Genomic DNA, 16,503 nt, shown 5'->3' with positions numbered 1-16,503 from the left:
CCAGTATCCAGCTGTGGGGCATTGAGTCATAGGCCTTCTTATAATCAATCCAGGCAGTGCACAGGTTGGTCAGTCTGGTCTTGCAGTCTCGGCTGACTGTTCTGTCTACCAGTAGCTGGTGTTTTGCGCCTCTGGTATTCTTGCCAATCCCTTTCTGTGCCCCACTCATGTATTGACCCATGTGCCTGTTCATCTTAGCCGATATGATGCCTGACAGGAGCTTCCATGTAGTACTGTAGTTATTGGTCGGTAGTTGGATGGGACCGGTCCCTTCTAGGGGTCCTTGGGGATCAGGACCGTTCGACCTTCGGTTAGCCATTCCTGTCATGATCCTGGGTCCTTTCGACCCAGCATTTTGTGTTTTCTCTTCGTGAGTTTGGTTCTGTTCTTCCTCTGGTTAGTGTTTACTCTGTTCTGCCCGTGTGTTCCTGTATCTAGTCCGCGTTTCTTAGTTTGTGTCCTTTCATGTGCAAGTTCGTTTTATTGTGTAGGTCTGCGTCTTATGTGAGTATTTTCAGTTTGCCTCCCTAGTCTCGTCATGTTAATCACTCCCGGCTGTGTTTCCCACCTGTGTGTAATCTCCCTGTGTTTTCTGAGTGTATTTAAGTTGTGTTTTCTGTCTTAGTAGTGGCTGGTTTGTCTGTGTTGTTTCCCCTCGGTCTCCCTGCATCTCTCCGTATGTATTTCTCCGGACCTCCCTGCATCTTCGTTTCTGGTTTGTCTTATTAGTTTACCCAGTTTAGGTTTCTAGTTTCATGTTTTGCCACCCTTGCTGTTTGTATTGACCCACTATTATAAATAAAACACTCACCTGCACCAGAACTGCCGCCCTTTTGGTCTTTACTACAAATCCACACGGCTTGCCCCGCAAACCGTGACAATTCCGGGTGTCTCTAGTTAACTAGCAGCTGGTTCATTTGTGCTGCCAGACGCTCGTGGAGTGCAGTCAGCTTCTTCAGCCAGTAGGCGTGAACCATGTCTGGCCCTGGTGCTGTCCAACTCTTCATACTGGAGACCCTTTCTTGGATATCTGCCACTGTGATGGTTACTGGACCCTGTTCAGGGAGGTCGTTATGGTCTGCCCTCAGATCCACTAGCCACTGAGCATTGCCGTTATGGGTTGCGTCCTTCTCCCATATGCTCTTCCAGTATTGCTCCGTCTCCAGCCTTGGTGGTGCTGTTCTCTTATTATTGTTCCCTTGCCACTGAGAGTACACCTTTGCTGGTTCTGTGGAGAACAGCTGGTTTATTCTCCTGCCTTCTATCTCTCTGGTGTACCTCCTCAAGCGGCTATCCAAGGCTGTGAGTCTTTGCTTGACAGTTTCCAAGGCCTCAGGTATGGACAGCTTGCTGTATTTCTTATGCACCTTCTTTGCCGCACCTTTCTGCAACTCCGTTAGTTGGCTAACCTCCCTCCGTGCTACTTTGATCTTGCTCTCTAGCCTCTTTCTCCATGGAGGGTACTGCCCCTTGTGGCTGTTCAACTTGTAGCCAAGCATCTCACTGATCACTGCTGCCGTATTGTAGATCAGCTTGTTAGTGTCGGTAATCGTGGTTGTAGGTATCGTCCGTAGTGCTGCATTAACATCATCTAGCAGACCTTCTGAGGGTACTTCACGTAGTCTTGGTAACCGGCTACGGGGTATCCAGGTTTCAAGCTTGGCCATTATCCTATTTTTCAGGTCAGTTCCTCTCGCACTCAACGATCCTTCTCCTATCGCACTTGGGGCTATGTACCCAATCTCGGGTGGGGGTGATGATATCTCCCCCCTGACCTGGCGTCCTGACTCCTCCTTGCCGTAGCATTTGTGTTGTACCTCGTCAATCTCTAGCTGTGATAGCAGTCCCTTCTTTCGAATGTTGGAACACTGAGCTACTAGTTGTTTCGCCGTCATTGTGGATGTTGGGTATCGAAGAATCCATAGGTCCCTCATCCTATACATGTAGCCCCTTCCGCCAGGGTTACTTGCGTAGTAGCATTCCAACAACGCCCTGTTTTCGTCTCTTGCCCACCGATGCATTATCTTTAGAGAAAATCACTCAACCTTTTAGGTTTCTCTGTAACTCTGTAACTGAGAGGTGGAGCCTCAGACCCGTATACATTTGCATTCATTATAGTGCTGACCAGTGACTGTAGGAACACAGTCATTGCTTTGGAGAGTAGAAAAGCGATTTCCCCCTTTTTTGGTAAAAAAAAAAAATCCTGGAAATGACCTTAATGTGAGAAACAGAAATACATTTATTAATTAATAATCAATAAACAGCTTTGTTTAACCAAAGTAATTTTACAAAAACTATCCATCCATCCATCCATCCATCTTCATCCGCTTTATCCGAGGCCGGGTCGCAGGGGCAGCAGCCTAAGCAGAGAAGCCCAGACCGCCCTCTCCCCAGCCACCTCCTCCAGCTTATCCGGGGGAACACCAAGGCGTTCCCAGGCCAGCTGAGAGATATAATCTCTCCAGCGTGTCCTGGGTCTGCCCCGGAGCCTCCTCCCGGTGGGACATGCCCGGAACACCTCACCCAGGAGGCGCCCAGGAGGCATCCTTGTCAGATGCCTGAACAACCTCAGCTGGCTCCTTTCGATGTGAAGGAGCAGCGGCTCTACTCTGAGCCCCTCCCGGATGGCCGAACTTCTCACCCTATCTCTAAGGGAGAGGCCAGCCACCCTTCGGAGGAAGCTCATTTCTGCCGCTTGTATCCGCGATCTCGTTCTTTCGGTCACTACCCACAGCTCGTGGCCATAGGTGAGGGTAGGGACATAGATCGACCGGTAAATTGAGAGCTTCGCTTTTACACTCAGCTCCCTCTTCACCATGACGGACCAGTGCAGCGTCCGCATCACTGCAGCTGCAGCCCCAATCCGTCTGTCGATCTCCGGCTCCCTTCTCCCATCACTCGCGAACAAGACCCCGAGATACTTGAACTCCTCCACTTGGGGCAGGAACTTGTTATGCTGCAATAGACGTAGGTTGCCAGGTGATTCCCATGATGCACTGGGTGTTTCTTCTTCACTCACTATGTGTTAATAGACCTGTCTGCACTGAATCATACCTGTTATTAATCTCTGTCTTCCTTCTCTCACCCTAACCAATCACAGCAGATGGCCCCGCCCCTCCCTGAGCCTGGTTCTGTCGGAGGTTTCTTCCTGTTAAAAGGGAGTTTTTCCTTCCCACTGTTGCCAAAGTGCTTGCTCATAGGGGGTCATATGATTGTTGGGTTTTTCTCTGTATCTGTTATTGTAGGGTCTACCTTACAGCATAAAGCGCCTTGAGGCGACTGTTGTTGTGATTTGGTGCTTTATAAATAAAATTGAATTGAATTGTATATTTGTGTTGTTTTCCAGTTGTTATGTGCCAGTGTGTAAGTGAATTACACATAATTCCTTGTGTTTGTCTCTAGGTTGTCAGGCTGTCTAATCACAGAGGAAGGCTGCACTTCCTTGTCCTCTACTCTGAGGTCCCACCCCTCACACTTGAGAGAGCTAGACCTGAGCTACAATCATCCAGGAGATTCAGGAATTACGCTTTTGTCTGCTGTACTGGAGGAGCCAAGCTGCCGACTGGACACTCTCAGGTGTGACCCACAGATGACATTCGTTCGTGCTAGACAGATAACCAGCTATAATATAGATGAAAATGAGCGTTGAACCCCCAGTTTGCTTCATCTATAAATAGATTGGTCAACACAAAGGAGTATTTTACACAAAGATTTGCCAAAATCAGATGCGCTACATTACCCAGAGTATTCACTCGTCTACCTTCACACACACACATAACAGCTTCAATTCTGTTGGAAAGGCTTCCCACAAGTGTGTGTGTGGGGATTTTTGACCATTTCTCTAGAAGTGCATTTGTTAAGTCAGACACTAGTGTTGGCTCATAGTCTCTGCTCTAATTACTCCCAAAGATGTTCTTTCAGGTTGAGGTCAAGACTCTGTGCAGGCCACGTCTTTGTGGACCTTGGTTTGTGCTCTGGTATTCAGTCATGTAGGAACTGAAAGGAGCCATGCCCAAACTACCTCTGTGATCAGCCTTAGCCTAAAAAATTTAGTGAGGTTTAATCACCAGAGAATGTGGCATAAAAAGAGGTGGAGCCAAAACTGTGCGCTATACAGGGAGTGCAGAATTATTAGGCAAGTTGTATTTTTGAGGAATAATGTTATTATTGAACAACAACCATGTTCTCAATGAACCCAAAAAACTCATTAATATCAAAGCTGAATGTTTGTGGAAGTAGTTTTTAGTTTGTTTTTAGTTTTAGCTATTTTAGGGGGATATCTGTGTGTGCAGGTGACTATTACTGTGCATCATTATTAGGCAACTTAACAAAAAACAAATATATACCCATTTCAATTATTTATTTTTACCAGTGAAACCAATATAACATCTCCACATTCACAAATATACATTTCTGACATTCAAAAACAAAACAAAAACAAATCAGCGACCAATATAGCCACCTTTCTTTGCAAGGACACTCAAAAGCCTGCCATCCATGGATCCTGTCAGTGTTTTGATCTGTTCACCATCAACATTGCGTGCAGCAGCAACCACAGCCTCCCAGACACTGTTCAGAGAGGTGTACTGTTTTCCCTCCTTGTAAATCTCACATTTGATGATGGACCACAGGTTCTCAATGGGGTTCAGATCAGGTGAACAAGGAGGCCATGTCATTAGTTTTTCTTCTTTTATACCCTTTCTTGCAGCCACGCTGTGGAGTACTTGGACGCGTGTGATGGAGCATCGTCCTGCATGAAAATCATGTTTTTCTTGAAGGATGCAGACTTCTTCCTGTACCACTGCTTGAAGAAGGTGTCTTCCAGAAACTGGCAGTAGGACTGGGAGTTGAGCTTGACTCCATCCTCAACCCGAAAAGGCCCCACAAGCTCATCTTTGATGATACCAGCCCAAACCAGTACTCCACCTCCACCTTGCTGGCGTCTGAGTCGGACTGGAGCTCTCTGCCCTTTACCAATCCAGCCACGGGCCCATCCATCTGGCCCATCAAGACTCACTCTCATTTCATCAGTCCATAAAACCTTAGAAAAACCAGTCTTGAGATATTTCTTGGCCCAGTCTTGACGTTTCAGCTTGTGTGTCTTGTTCAGTGGTGGTCGTCTTTCAGCCTTTCTTACCTTGGCCATGTCTCTGAGTATTGCACACCTTGTGCTTTTGGGCACTCCAGTGATGTTGCAGCTCTGAAATATGGCCAAACTGGTGGCAAGTGGCATCTTGGCAGCTGCACGCTTGACTTTTCTCAGTTCATGGGCAGTTATTTTGCGCCTTGGTTTTTCCACACGCTTCTTGCGACCCTGTTGACTATTTTCAATGAAACGCTTGATTGTTCGATGATCACGCTTCAGAAGCTTTGCAATTTTGAGACTGCTGCATCCCTCTGCAAGATATCTCACTATTTTTGACTTTTCTGAGCCTGTCAAGTCCTTCTTTTGACCCATTTTGCCAAAGGAAAGGATGTTGCCTAATAATTCTGCACTCCCTGTAGTCAGTGGTAAAAGTGTTTTCTACTAAATTAGTTAGTAACTGCTTTTTCATACTTCATCACCAGTATTGAGACTAATGCATTATTAAGTAACGCGTTACAGTAACTACGTTATTATTGTGGTAACGAGCACTAAAAAATCAGAAACGCGTTAATCGTTACTGGGATTTAGATAGGCTCGTTAGTCGTTACTTCGTGCGGTGGCAATCGCGGAGTTTCCACAGATTCAGTAACATTAGCAAGTGGTGGAGGCCAGCAGGTGGATGAGGTAAAGGGGAGGCAGGAGGAGGAGGAGTGATGGCAAAGCAGCTGGTTAAACGTATTGCACTCAGACATTCTCATAGAGGCTAATCTGTAAGTGCTTCTCAGCCTGCACCTGCTCAACATTTGCATTCCCCACTCCATCATTTCCAGAAAAGGGAAGAGTGCTCGAAAGCCTCTCCTGAGTGCTGACGTGCTAAAGCTGTTATTTGACATTAAGAAAAAGACTGCATGTCCCCAAGTGTTGCCTGTGGGAGTGGAAACAGTAGCAATATATTTTTTTTAGCTTCATGATGAGTTTTCTGAGTGTTTTTAATGATTTTGTTTCTTCATCCAGGCTGGAACATTGTGGAAAGCAGAGACTGAAACCCAGACTGAAGAAGTGTGAGTGTTTGTTCACTTTGATCATACTGGAAAAAAAAAACTGTCAGTTCCTCCATCCATCTTCTTCTTCTTCTTCTGCGGTGTGATTGCAGCGGTCAGCAGCCTAAGCAGAGGAGTCCAGACACCACTTTCTACCTCCTAATCAGGCCCCATCTTATCTTAATGACCTTGTAGTACCATATCACCCTATTAGAGCACTTCGCTCTCGCTCTGCAGGCCTACTTGTTGTTCCTAGAGTATTTAAAAGTAGAATGGGAGGCAGAGCCTTCAGTTTTCAGGCCCCTCTTCTGTGGAACCAGCTTCCAGTTTGGATTCAGGAGACAGACACTATCTCTACTTTCAAGATTAGGCTTCAAACTTTCCTTTTTGCTAAAGCATATAGTTAGGGCTGGACCAGGTGACCCTGAATCCTCCCTTAGTTATGCTGCAATAGACGTAGGCTGCCGGGGATTCCCATGATGCACTGGGTGTTTCTTCTTCACTCACTATGTGTTAATAGACCTCTCTGCGCTGAATAATACCTGTTATTAACCTCTGTCTCTCTTCCACAGCATGTCTTTATCCTGTCTTCCTTCTCTCACCCTAACCAATCACAGCAGATGGCCCCGCCCCTCCCCGAGCCTGGTTCTGTCGGAGGTTTCTTCCTGTTAAAAGGGAGTTTTTCCTCCCCACTGTCATCAAAGTGCTGCTCATAGGGGGTCATATGACTGTTGGGTTTTACTCTGTATCTATTATCGTAGGCTCTACTGTACAATATAAAGCGCCTTGAGGCGACTGCTGTTGTGATTTGGTGCTGTATAAAAAATTGAATTGAATCCAGTAGTAACACTTTGGATTCAGGAGGAACGATTTTAATCCTTTTTGTAGAACGCTGGACCAAATCTCTGTCCTCTGTGTTTAGGAGCCATTCAGTCCCTGTGCTACACACCCGAGCTTGGTGTGCATCACTGGAAATGAGTCGGACTCATTTTCACTGGGATTCTGTCCATTGACACCGATGCTGTTCATAATTTCTATGGGCAGATTTTCCTGTTAACTGCACGGTCAGGTGGTGGCCCCCAGCTCAAACTGGAGTGGTTCACAGCTGAGTGTGAAGTGGCAAACATACAGATCAGCTGCTGCTCCAGGTTTCACTTGAAGTCTGCTCTACAACCAAATTAATCCAAGTCTGTAGGTGTCCAACAAAACAAAACCACAAATTCAATTTCAATAAAACTTGAAGTTTACCTTAAATTAAATTAAACATTCATTGTCAGGTGAATGGTGGCACAGGAGGCTGTACCTGCGTGAGCTCTGCTTCACCTTCATAACTCCAGCGGCTGAGCTGGAACCTTTTGTTTGTTGTTTTTTGACAAACTCCTAAAATAAACGGATCTTTCATTGATCATTTATTTCAAGCACATGCGTACATATATACAAGATAGAGCATATATAAAGGAAGGAAAATATTGTCTTCTAGTACATCAGGTGCTCGAAAAGGAGTGGGAAAAGTAATACTCTACACATATTCATAGCTCAGTCATGTAGTTGTGCAGCTTCTTCCTGAGTGTATGTAATGTTTTATACCAGTGATAACTGTTCAAATCATATTAGACGTACACAGAAAACACCTCTTGTAGCTTAATGCTGTTCTCATCCCTGTACAGACTGAAAACCATATCTTTATACATTGATTTAATGTATTATAGTGTAATGTATTGTACTGATTTTATTGCATCTTTTCCATTAGTACCTACGACTCGGTACTTTTGGTCGGCGGGGTTCCAAACGAGCCGAGCAGGTACTAAAATGTGAAATCATTAGACTCTGTGCCACTGATTGGCTGGTCAATAATGTCACTCAATGACTCATGAGAGCGTCTCGTTCACGGAAATAAAACCACAATATCTGAAACCTGACAACAAGGGAAATGGCCCCAAAAACAATGCTGTGATCAACGAGTCTGACGAAAGCCACAGCCTGAGCTTTGACGTCTACCTTTGTTGTAGCGTTCGTGTCGCAAAATAATTACGTCACGGGACGCGCAGACGCATCGCTATGACAACAAGCACTTACACTGGGTTGTAATGGAAACCCATGTGTGTTTCGAAGGCAAAAAAAGAAGAACTTTATAATAAATTTGTTAGTTATCTTAGCTAAATTTTATTTCCACAAATGCAAATACAGTAACCAAAAGCCTCATTTTAAACACTACTATAATGATAATCTTACATAAAAATTGATCGGTGGATCACTTAATAAAAAGGCTATAAAAACAATTACTATTTGCACTAATTACAAATTATTTGAATGAATGTAACTTTTTATGTTGCACCCCCTGGATATGTTAATTATGTTCCATACTGTATGCAGTGTCTGTATACTGATGCTCAATAAAGTTTTTGGGAAAAAAGGGGAAAACAATTCATCGACTGTGCCTTTTAAATCAAAAGCTGGTGTGTCTTCAGGTAACTGTCAGTTTGACTGAAGATCCAAACGGATTCGCCGGTCAGGTTTTACCTGGTGAACAGTCTCTGCATAAAGCAGCAGGTGAAGCTACCAAGTGACAGATAATAAACTACTGCTGTGTTTTTTCTCCATCAGATTTCTGTGAGCTCACACTGGACACAAACACGGTGAACAGGAATGTCGTGGTGTATTACAACACGGTGATGAAAGGGCTGAGGTGGAAGCAACCATACCGTGATCATCCAGAGAGGTTTGACTGCTGTCAGCTGCTGTGCACAAATGGTCTAACTGGTCGCTGTTACTGGGAGGTCGAGTGGAGAGGAGGGGTTTATGTAGCAGTGAGTTACAAAGGAATCCGAAGGAGAGGAAAGGGTGCCGAATGCTGGTTTGGATGGAATAACCAGTCGTGGAGTATCTTCTGCTCTCCTGTTGATGGTTACTCTGTCTGGCACGACAGGAGAAGAACTGTGCTCTCCTCAGTCCCCTTCTCCTTCATCTTTAACAGAGTAGCAGTATACTTGGACTGGCCTGCAGGCACTCTGTCCTTCTACAAAGTAACCTCTGACTCACTGTTCCACCTCCACACCTTCACCACCACATTCACCGAGCCGGTGTATCCTGGATTTGGGTTCTGGCTTGCCGGTTCCACAGTGTCTCTGTGTTAACTGTGGAATAAAATCTCCTCGTTTCCCCAAACCGGAGATGTTTGACCTGTGGCTGCTGTATAGGCAGATTTCCATGAGCAGTTTGCACATGTTTGTATCACATGTGTTTTACATAGAGTGATATGAGCAGCCAAACAGGTACACGCATGCCTTTAGACCAGGGGTGGGCAATCTCAGTCCACGAGGGCCAGTGTCCCTGCAGGTTTTAGATGTGTCCTCGAACCAACACAGCTGATTTAAATGGCTAAATTAGCTCCTCAACATGTCCTGAAGTTCTCCAGAGGCCTGGTAACGAACTAATCATGTGATTCAGGTGTGTTGACCCAGGGTGAGATCTAAAACCTGCAGGGACACCGGCCCTCGTGGACTGAGATTGCCCACCCCTGCTTTAGACAGTGATTGAAACCAGAGTACAGACAGAACGCCCCCTGGTGTCAGACTACATTTTCTATTTGTATTTACTTCAGGGGTAACCCTAACACCTGGTGACCAAACCTGCTTTTTAAGAATATATATTTTAAACTTGTCAGATCCTTTTGGTGGTTAACCTTGAAGGTTTTGTATGAAAGCCAAAAGCAGCACATACGATCTGTAAAAAACAACAACAACAAAATCAATGTAAAGCTAGTTACTTTATCCTTATTAAACACATCGAGCTATGTCTACCATGATATGAATCTAAATATATTTTTCAAATAAATACAAGTTATTTTATATATAAAATTGTGTTTTTTGAGTTTTTCATTGAATAATAAAGATCTTAATGAAGTTCCTGTTGTTGAAGATAAACTGAACATTTAAATAGATTTTATTATATCTTAGAATTCAAAGAACAAAGACACATTTTGGGTGATAATCAGATTTTAGATAAAGTTCCATTAAAGACGATGTGCCAAGTTTTAGCTTGAATTTGAATATGTTCACATCCGTGTTGATTTGTCTTCATCTCTTTCTGAAAGTTTTTCCATCAGTTTGGTCCTAAGCAGTGAAACATAATCAGCTACTGAAGAGGAAACAGCTTTTTGTCCTGACACTCTTTACTGAGGAAGTGTGGCTGGTGAGCGACGATCATGCTTTTCTCCTTCAGCAGCTGCATCATCTGTTCCTGCTCGACCTGCTGATTTAGAAAGTGTCTCACCTGTTTCTTCACCAGAGCTACTTTAGTTAGTATTAAACCCGATTCTTTTATCCCCAGTACTGGACAGAGAAAACCCGACTCAGTGTGGTCAAAGCTCAAAGAATCATCTTTATTCTACATTTCCGGAAAAGGAGAGCTGCAGACACTAGCAAGCATCCACAGGTCTAAAGCATTACAAGCTGAATGGGCGTAATATAGTTCTGTTATACGTCACACATAGTCACACATAGTTTCGATCAAAACGACTCTGCCTAGTTTCACTTTTCTGTCTGCATCGCTTCCTGTTCTCTGCACAAAGCAGAGCTTCCTGTCTTAGACAGTACTCTGTGACCTTTCACACACCTTATAACTCAAAGTGGCGTTTTGTACACTGGCCTCTATAAAACAATATAAACAGAAAATAAGCACTATTTATTTCGTAACATTAGTTGACTCAATGAAACCATCCTCCTGCTCTCTGGTCGATTCTCAGAATGTTGTCATCCACCCACTTAAAGAAAACCCCAGCTTGACCTTTCTCTTCATGGGAATTACAGACCAATGTCAAAATTGTGATTTATTGCTAACGTGTTAGAAAAGGTTGTAGCTATGCAGGTTACAGCTGTCCTGGATAAACACAGTGTACTTGACAAACCTCAGTCTGGTTTTCATGGAGCTCATTCTACTGAAACTGCACTTCTTGAAGCATCCAGTGACATTTAGTTGCAAAGCGTTGCAGGAGAGTGTTGGGTTCTGAGTGCAGTACAGACACAGGTCCTTGCACTCTTCTCTCAGCTATGGTGTGCCTAAAGGTCCTGTACTGGGGCCCTTATTGTTTCCATTATACCTTCTCCCACTACATTTTAATTAGCTTTAAGGGTATTTCTGTGAAGGTTTTCAGTCATCCAGGTCATCATGATCTAAGGAGCTTGGAAAGAAAAGCGTCTGGACTTCTTTAAGTTGCTTGAAGACGTTTAGCGTACACCCCCATATGGAAAAGAAATCGTAAAAACTTATATGTGATTACTCATGAAAGTGGCCACTTTCTCATTACTTTCATATATTGTTTTAGTAAGTATCCAAAACATACAAGTTTCATTATATAATTTTTCAAGGGAGCTTATATCTGTTTTCACTCTTACAGTAAATGTTTTTCATACAAGTTTCACACAAGACAGATACAAACTTTATAAGATTTATATATATCTTTTCCATATGGGCCACATTGAACAGTGCAGCGAGGAATGCCCAGACCTCTACATTGGAGAGACCAAACAGCCACTTCACAAGCGCATGGCACAACACAGAAGAGCCACCTCCACAGGACAAGACTCAGCAGTCCATCTGCATCTAAAGGTCAAAGGTCACTCTTTGAGGATGCCAGTGTTCACATTTTGGACAGAGAGGACAGATGGTTTGAAAGAGGAGTGAAAGAAGCATCTATGTCCACTGTGAGCGACCATCTTTGAACAGAGGCGGGGTTTATGATACCAACTGTCTGCCATCTATAATCCAGTTTTGAGATCCTCCCCAGACGCCTTAACGCCCACTCACATCCTGGGCCATCTGACCTCAGGACATCACATGATAAGGTGGGGCCAGGTTTCACAATGAACACACCTGAAACTCTGGCTGATTGGGACCCACACCCAGTTTCACACCTTGGCTCAGGTGATTAGGTGGAGGATCATCAGGAGGTCTTCATAAAAAGGTGGATGGCTGAGCTGAGTGAAGCTGACCCCCCACCCACTTGAAACGTAAAGACAAATAGGCGGAGCGGTTAGTGCTACGTTTGTGCAGGTAAAATGAGCGTTTGTGCTGCTACGGTTTTTGAGATATTAAACATTATCTTATAGGTCTTTCAAAGGTCACCATCCCCCCAGAGTGCTCCAAAACGGGCCAAAATGGTCGACTTTTTCAGTGCTACGTTTGTGCAGGTTTGTGCAGGTACAATGAGCGTTTGTGCTGCTATGATATGAGATATTCTGTTATGGTGTTACTGCTGAAAAATGTCTTTTTCAAATGACCTTTTGCTTTGTGTGTTCACTTGTTCAATAAAGCTTTGTTAATAAACAACGACTCTTATTGTATTTAATCAGCTAAATTTGTAATGAGTGTAGTTTTTTTAACTTCAATTTCTTTACTTCAATCACTTTTCGTTCATAAAACCATGATGCAAATGCTTGAGGTTTTTTTTAGAGTGGATTAAAAAAACTTTATTGAAAACTACATTTGAACATTTTACACTCCCGTGAACAGTTTTTGAGCAGCTGCGCGCTCCCGCGGACGGTAATCACTTTCTGCCCGATGATCACTTTCTAGCACAAAACTGGAGCTCAGGGGGAAAAACAATCGCATGAGTGCTGCTGTTTGACTGAGGAAGAACAAAGTAGTCATGGTAAGCCAATCACATGACCACTTTAAGATGACAAAGCAACAAGGTGACATATACCAGTTTATAAATTGTGTTGATAGGCCACGTAAGACCAGCAAGCACTCTCTGCTTATGAGCAAAAAAAAAAAAAGTCAAAAATAAAACAACCATTTAGTGTTGGTGGAAAAATGCACCATGTCGACCAATCAAAAAGGTTATATGGCAACATGACATTTGGTTGTTTAGGAAGAGGGAGAAGTTTTAGGAGTGACGGCGAGAGAGAAAGAGAGCGAGAGCTGTCACAATGTGGCTGTGTGCAGCCAGGATGAGGCAGGAATGAAATCAAAATTCACAGCTTTATTGCTGGAGAGCAAAACCATACAAACTAAACTGGGAAACTATAAACTAGTACACAGAGAAACACACGGCCATGAATGAGGGAGATGCGGACATAAATACGCAGAAGGATAACGAGGGACGTGGGAGCACACAGGGAACACAGCTGATACAGATAATCATAACGAGACAGGGCAGGAGCAAACACGTACACTGATGGGAGACTATCAAAGTAACACAGGAAGTACACAGACCCAGGGCTGGACTGGGACAAAAAATCGGCCCGGGCATTTTGACTAGAGACCGGCCCACCAAAAATGTGACGTCATTCAGGGGTAAAACCGCAAAGGATTCTGGGAACTTGTGGCAAGAGGTACTAGCGCATGCAGGCTTTCAATTGAACTCAGTCACACAGCGATAAAAAGAAACACAAAAAATGGCAACAAGCTGTTGTATTATTAACTGTAATAGCCGGTATTTGCCAAAAACAGATTGCTCGTATTTAAATTGCTATGAGTAACTTGTTGGGCTATAATATGTGAAACATATGTCAAATGCATCCCTGATGGATGACATAAAGTCATCCCTCCATCTCTCTCTGCTGCTCTTCTGTCTCCTCTGTCACAGACTTCTCCACTTTAGATGATAGATCAGCCTGGTGCAACATGTAAGGATTGGCACAATTTGTTAAGATTTTGAGGAGTTTGAGAAACTAACCTTAAGCATAAAATAAAATTTACTATCAGTAACTTCATAGCACCCGCCCAGCAGTATATAAACTCCGTCATGCTAGCTAGTAGCAGTACCAGTTATTCTAAGCGACTGTAAAAAGTCAGCACAACGAAAACAAACTCCAACTAAACTTGGTTTATATCTGACACAGAGAGACTGCAGGTCATAACTTCTTACCTGAAGTTCAGTTCCTCTGCCACTATGACTGGTGGCCGCCTCGGGTCTCTCCTCCTCTTGCCTCCCCTTTCCCTTATCCACCTGCTGGCCTCCACCACTTGCTGATGTTGCTAAATCTGTGGAAGCTATGCCATAGCTACTGCCAAACAATTCAGTTATTTTTACACATCTGGCAGCGTCTGCCTGAAGGGCTTGTTTCTTTTTGGCCCTAATTTTTTCTGCACCTCCTTTCCTTTTTTTGTTCTCCATTTTCTTTAGTTCGTCTATAAGATTGCTAAACAAGGGGGAGGGTGCATCCGACCTCCTCGGCTGTAATTGGTCCAGCCCAGAGTCGATCATGACCAATTGGCCAATCCAACACCTTTCATTATTTATACCCTTCCAAAAAAAAAAAAATCGATCGGCCCATAAAAACAAAAAATCGCCAGCGGCCCACCGGGCAAATGCCGGGTATGCCCGATGGCCAGTCCAGCTATGCACAGACCGGAGGGGGAGAGAACAGACAGGCATGGAATAAAACACAAGGAGGGAAAACAAGGCATAAGAACTCACAGATACACTGAGTGAGACACAGGGTAAAGATACGAAGGGAAACCTAATAAACGACATCTAAACAGAATAACCTAGGGACCTTTAGAATAAACAGTGGACCTAAAACATAATACGTCAAATGACAAAAATACAGGAAAACACAAAGCACCGGGTAGAAGTCCCGGGACCATGACAAGAGCGAGTTTTGAGATGTGAGATATATATATATATATATATATATATAAAAATAACACCCAGCACGCCCCTGCGGGCGGTTTATCCTTCAAGCTCGGGTCCTCTACCAGAGGCCTGGGAGCTTGAGGGTCCTGCGCAGTATCTTAGCTGTTCCCAGGACTGCGCTCTTCTGGACAGAGATCTCCGATGTTGTTCCCGGGATCTGCTGGAGCCACTCGCCTAGCTTGGGAGTCACCGCACCTAGTGCTCCGATTACCACGGGGACCACCGTTACCTTCACCCTCCACATCCTCTCGAGCTCTTCTCTGAGCCCTTGGTATTTCTCCAGCTTCTCGTGTTCCTTCTTCCTGATATTGCTGTCATTCGGAACCGCTACATCGATCACTACGGCCGTCTTCTTCTGTTTGTCTACCACCACTATGTCCGGTTGGTTAGCCACCACCATTTTGTCCGTCTGTATCTGGAAGTCCCACAGGATCTTAGCTCGGTCATTCTCCACCACCCATGGGGGCATCTCCCATTTTGACCTCGGGACTTCCAGGTTATACTCGGCACAGATGTTCCTGTACACTATGCCGGCCACTTGGTTATGGCGTTCCATGTATGCCTTGCCTGCTAGCATCTTGCACCCTGCTGTTATGTGCTGGATTGTCTCTGGGGCATCTTTACACAGCCTGCACCTGGGGTCTTGCCTGGTGTGATAGACCCCAGCCTCTATGGATCTTGTACTCAGAGCTTGTTCTTGTGCTGCCATGATTAGTGCCTCTGTGCTGTCTTTCAGTCCAGCTTTGTCCAGCCACTGGTAGGATTTCTGGATATCAGCCACCTCCTCTATCTGCCGGTGGTACATACCGTGCAGGGGCCTGTCCTTCCATGATGGTTCCTCGTCTCCCTCCTCTTTCTTGGGTTTCTGCTGCCTGAGGTATTCACTGAGCACTCGGTCAGTTGGGGCCATCTTCCCAATGTATTCTTGGATGTTCCTTGTCTCATCCCGGACTGTGGTGCTGACACTCACCAGTCCCCGGCCCCCTTCCTTCCGCTTAGCGTACAGCCTCAGGGTGCTGGACTTGGGGTGAAACCCTCCATGCATGGTCAGGAGCTTTCTTGTCTTTATGTCAGTGGCTTCTATCTCCTCCTTTGGCCAGCTTATTACCCCAGCAGGGTACCTGATCACGGGCAGGGCGTAGGTGTTGATGGCCCGGATCTTGTTCTTACCATTCAGCTGACTCCTCAGGACTTGCCTGACCCTCTGCAGGTACTTGGTGGTTGCAGCTTTCCTAGCGACCTCTTCATGGTTCCCATTTGCCTGCGGGATCCCCAGGTACTTGTAACTGTCCTCTATGTCTGCAATGTTGCCTTCTGGTAGTTCAATCCCCTCAGTTCTGACTACCTTCCCTCTCTTTGTTACCATCCGACTACACTTCTCCAGTCCGAACGACATTCCAATGTCATTGCTGTATAGCCTGGTAGTGTGGATCAGTGAATCGATGTCTCGTTCACTCTTGGCATACAGCTTGATGTCATCCATGTACAGGAGGTGGCTGACAACTGCTCCGTTCCGTAGTCGGTATCCGTAGCCAGTCTTGTTAATGATCTCACTGAGGGGGTTCAGGCCTATGCAGAACAGCAGTGGGGACAGAGCATCTCCTTGGTAGATCCCGCACTTGATGGTAACTTGTGCTATGGGCTTGGAGTTGGCCTCTAGTGTTGTACGCCACATCCCCATTGAGTTCCTGATGAAGGCTCTTAGGGTCCCATTGATCTTGTACAAGATCAATATA

The 16,503-nt window shown here is 44.8% G+C and overlaps 1 protein-coding gene across 1 annotated transcript in view; it reads left to right on the top strand.

Moving 5' to 3' along the window:
- Positions 1-9,983, top strand: part of LOC113023493 (NLR family CARD domain-containing protein 3-like) — a 24,147-nt gene extending 14,164 nt beyond the window's left edge. The window contains exons 8-10 of the mRNA XM_026169536.2: positions 3,403-3,576; positions 6,101-6,147; positions 8,731-9,983. Of these exons, the coding sequence (XP_026025321.2) occupies positions 3,403-3,576; positions 6,101-6,147; positions 8,731-9,260 (751 nt within the window). The 3' untranslated portion in view covers positions 9,261-9,983. The remainder of the gene's footprint in view (positions 1-3,402; positions 3,577-6,100; positions 6,148-8,730) is intronic.
- The last annotated feature ends 6,520 nt before the right edge of the window (positions 9,984-16,503 follow it).

The sequence above is a fragment of the Astatotilapia calliptera genome, chromosome 6 (genome assembly GCF_964374335.1).
Source record: "Astatotilapia calliptera chromosome 6, fAstCal68.1, whole genome shotgun sequence".
In the NCBI taxonomy this organism is placed as follows: domain Eukaryota; kingdom Metazoa; phylum Chordata; class Actinopteri; order Cichliformes; family Cichlidae; genus Astatotilapia; species Astatotilapia calliptera.
The sequence above is the reverse complement of the archived record's forward strand: the minus strand, read 5'-3'. Positions and strand labels throughout refer to the sequence as shown.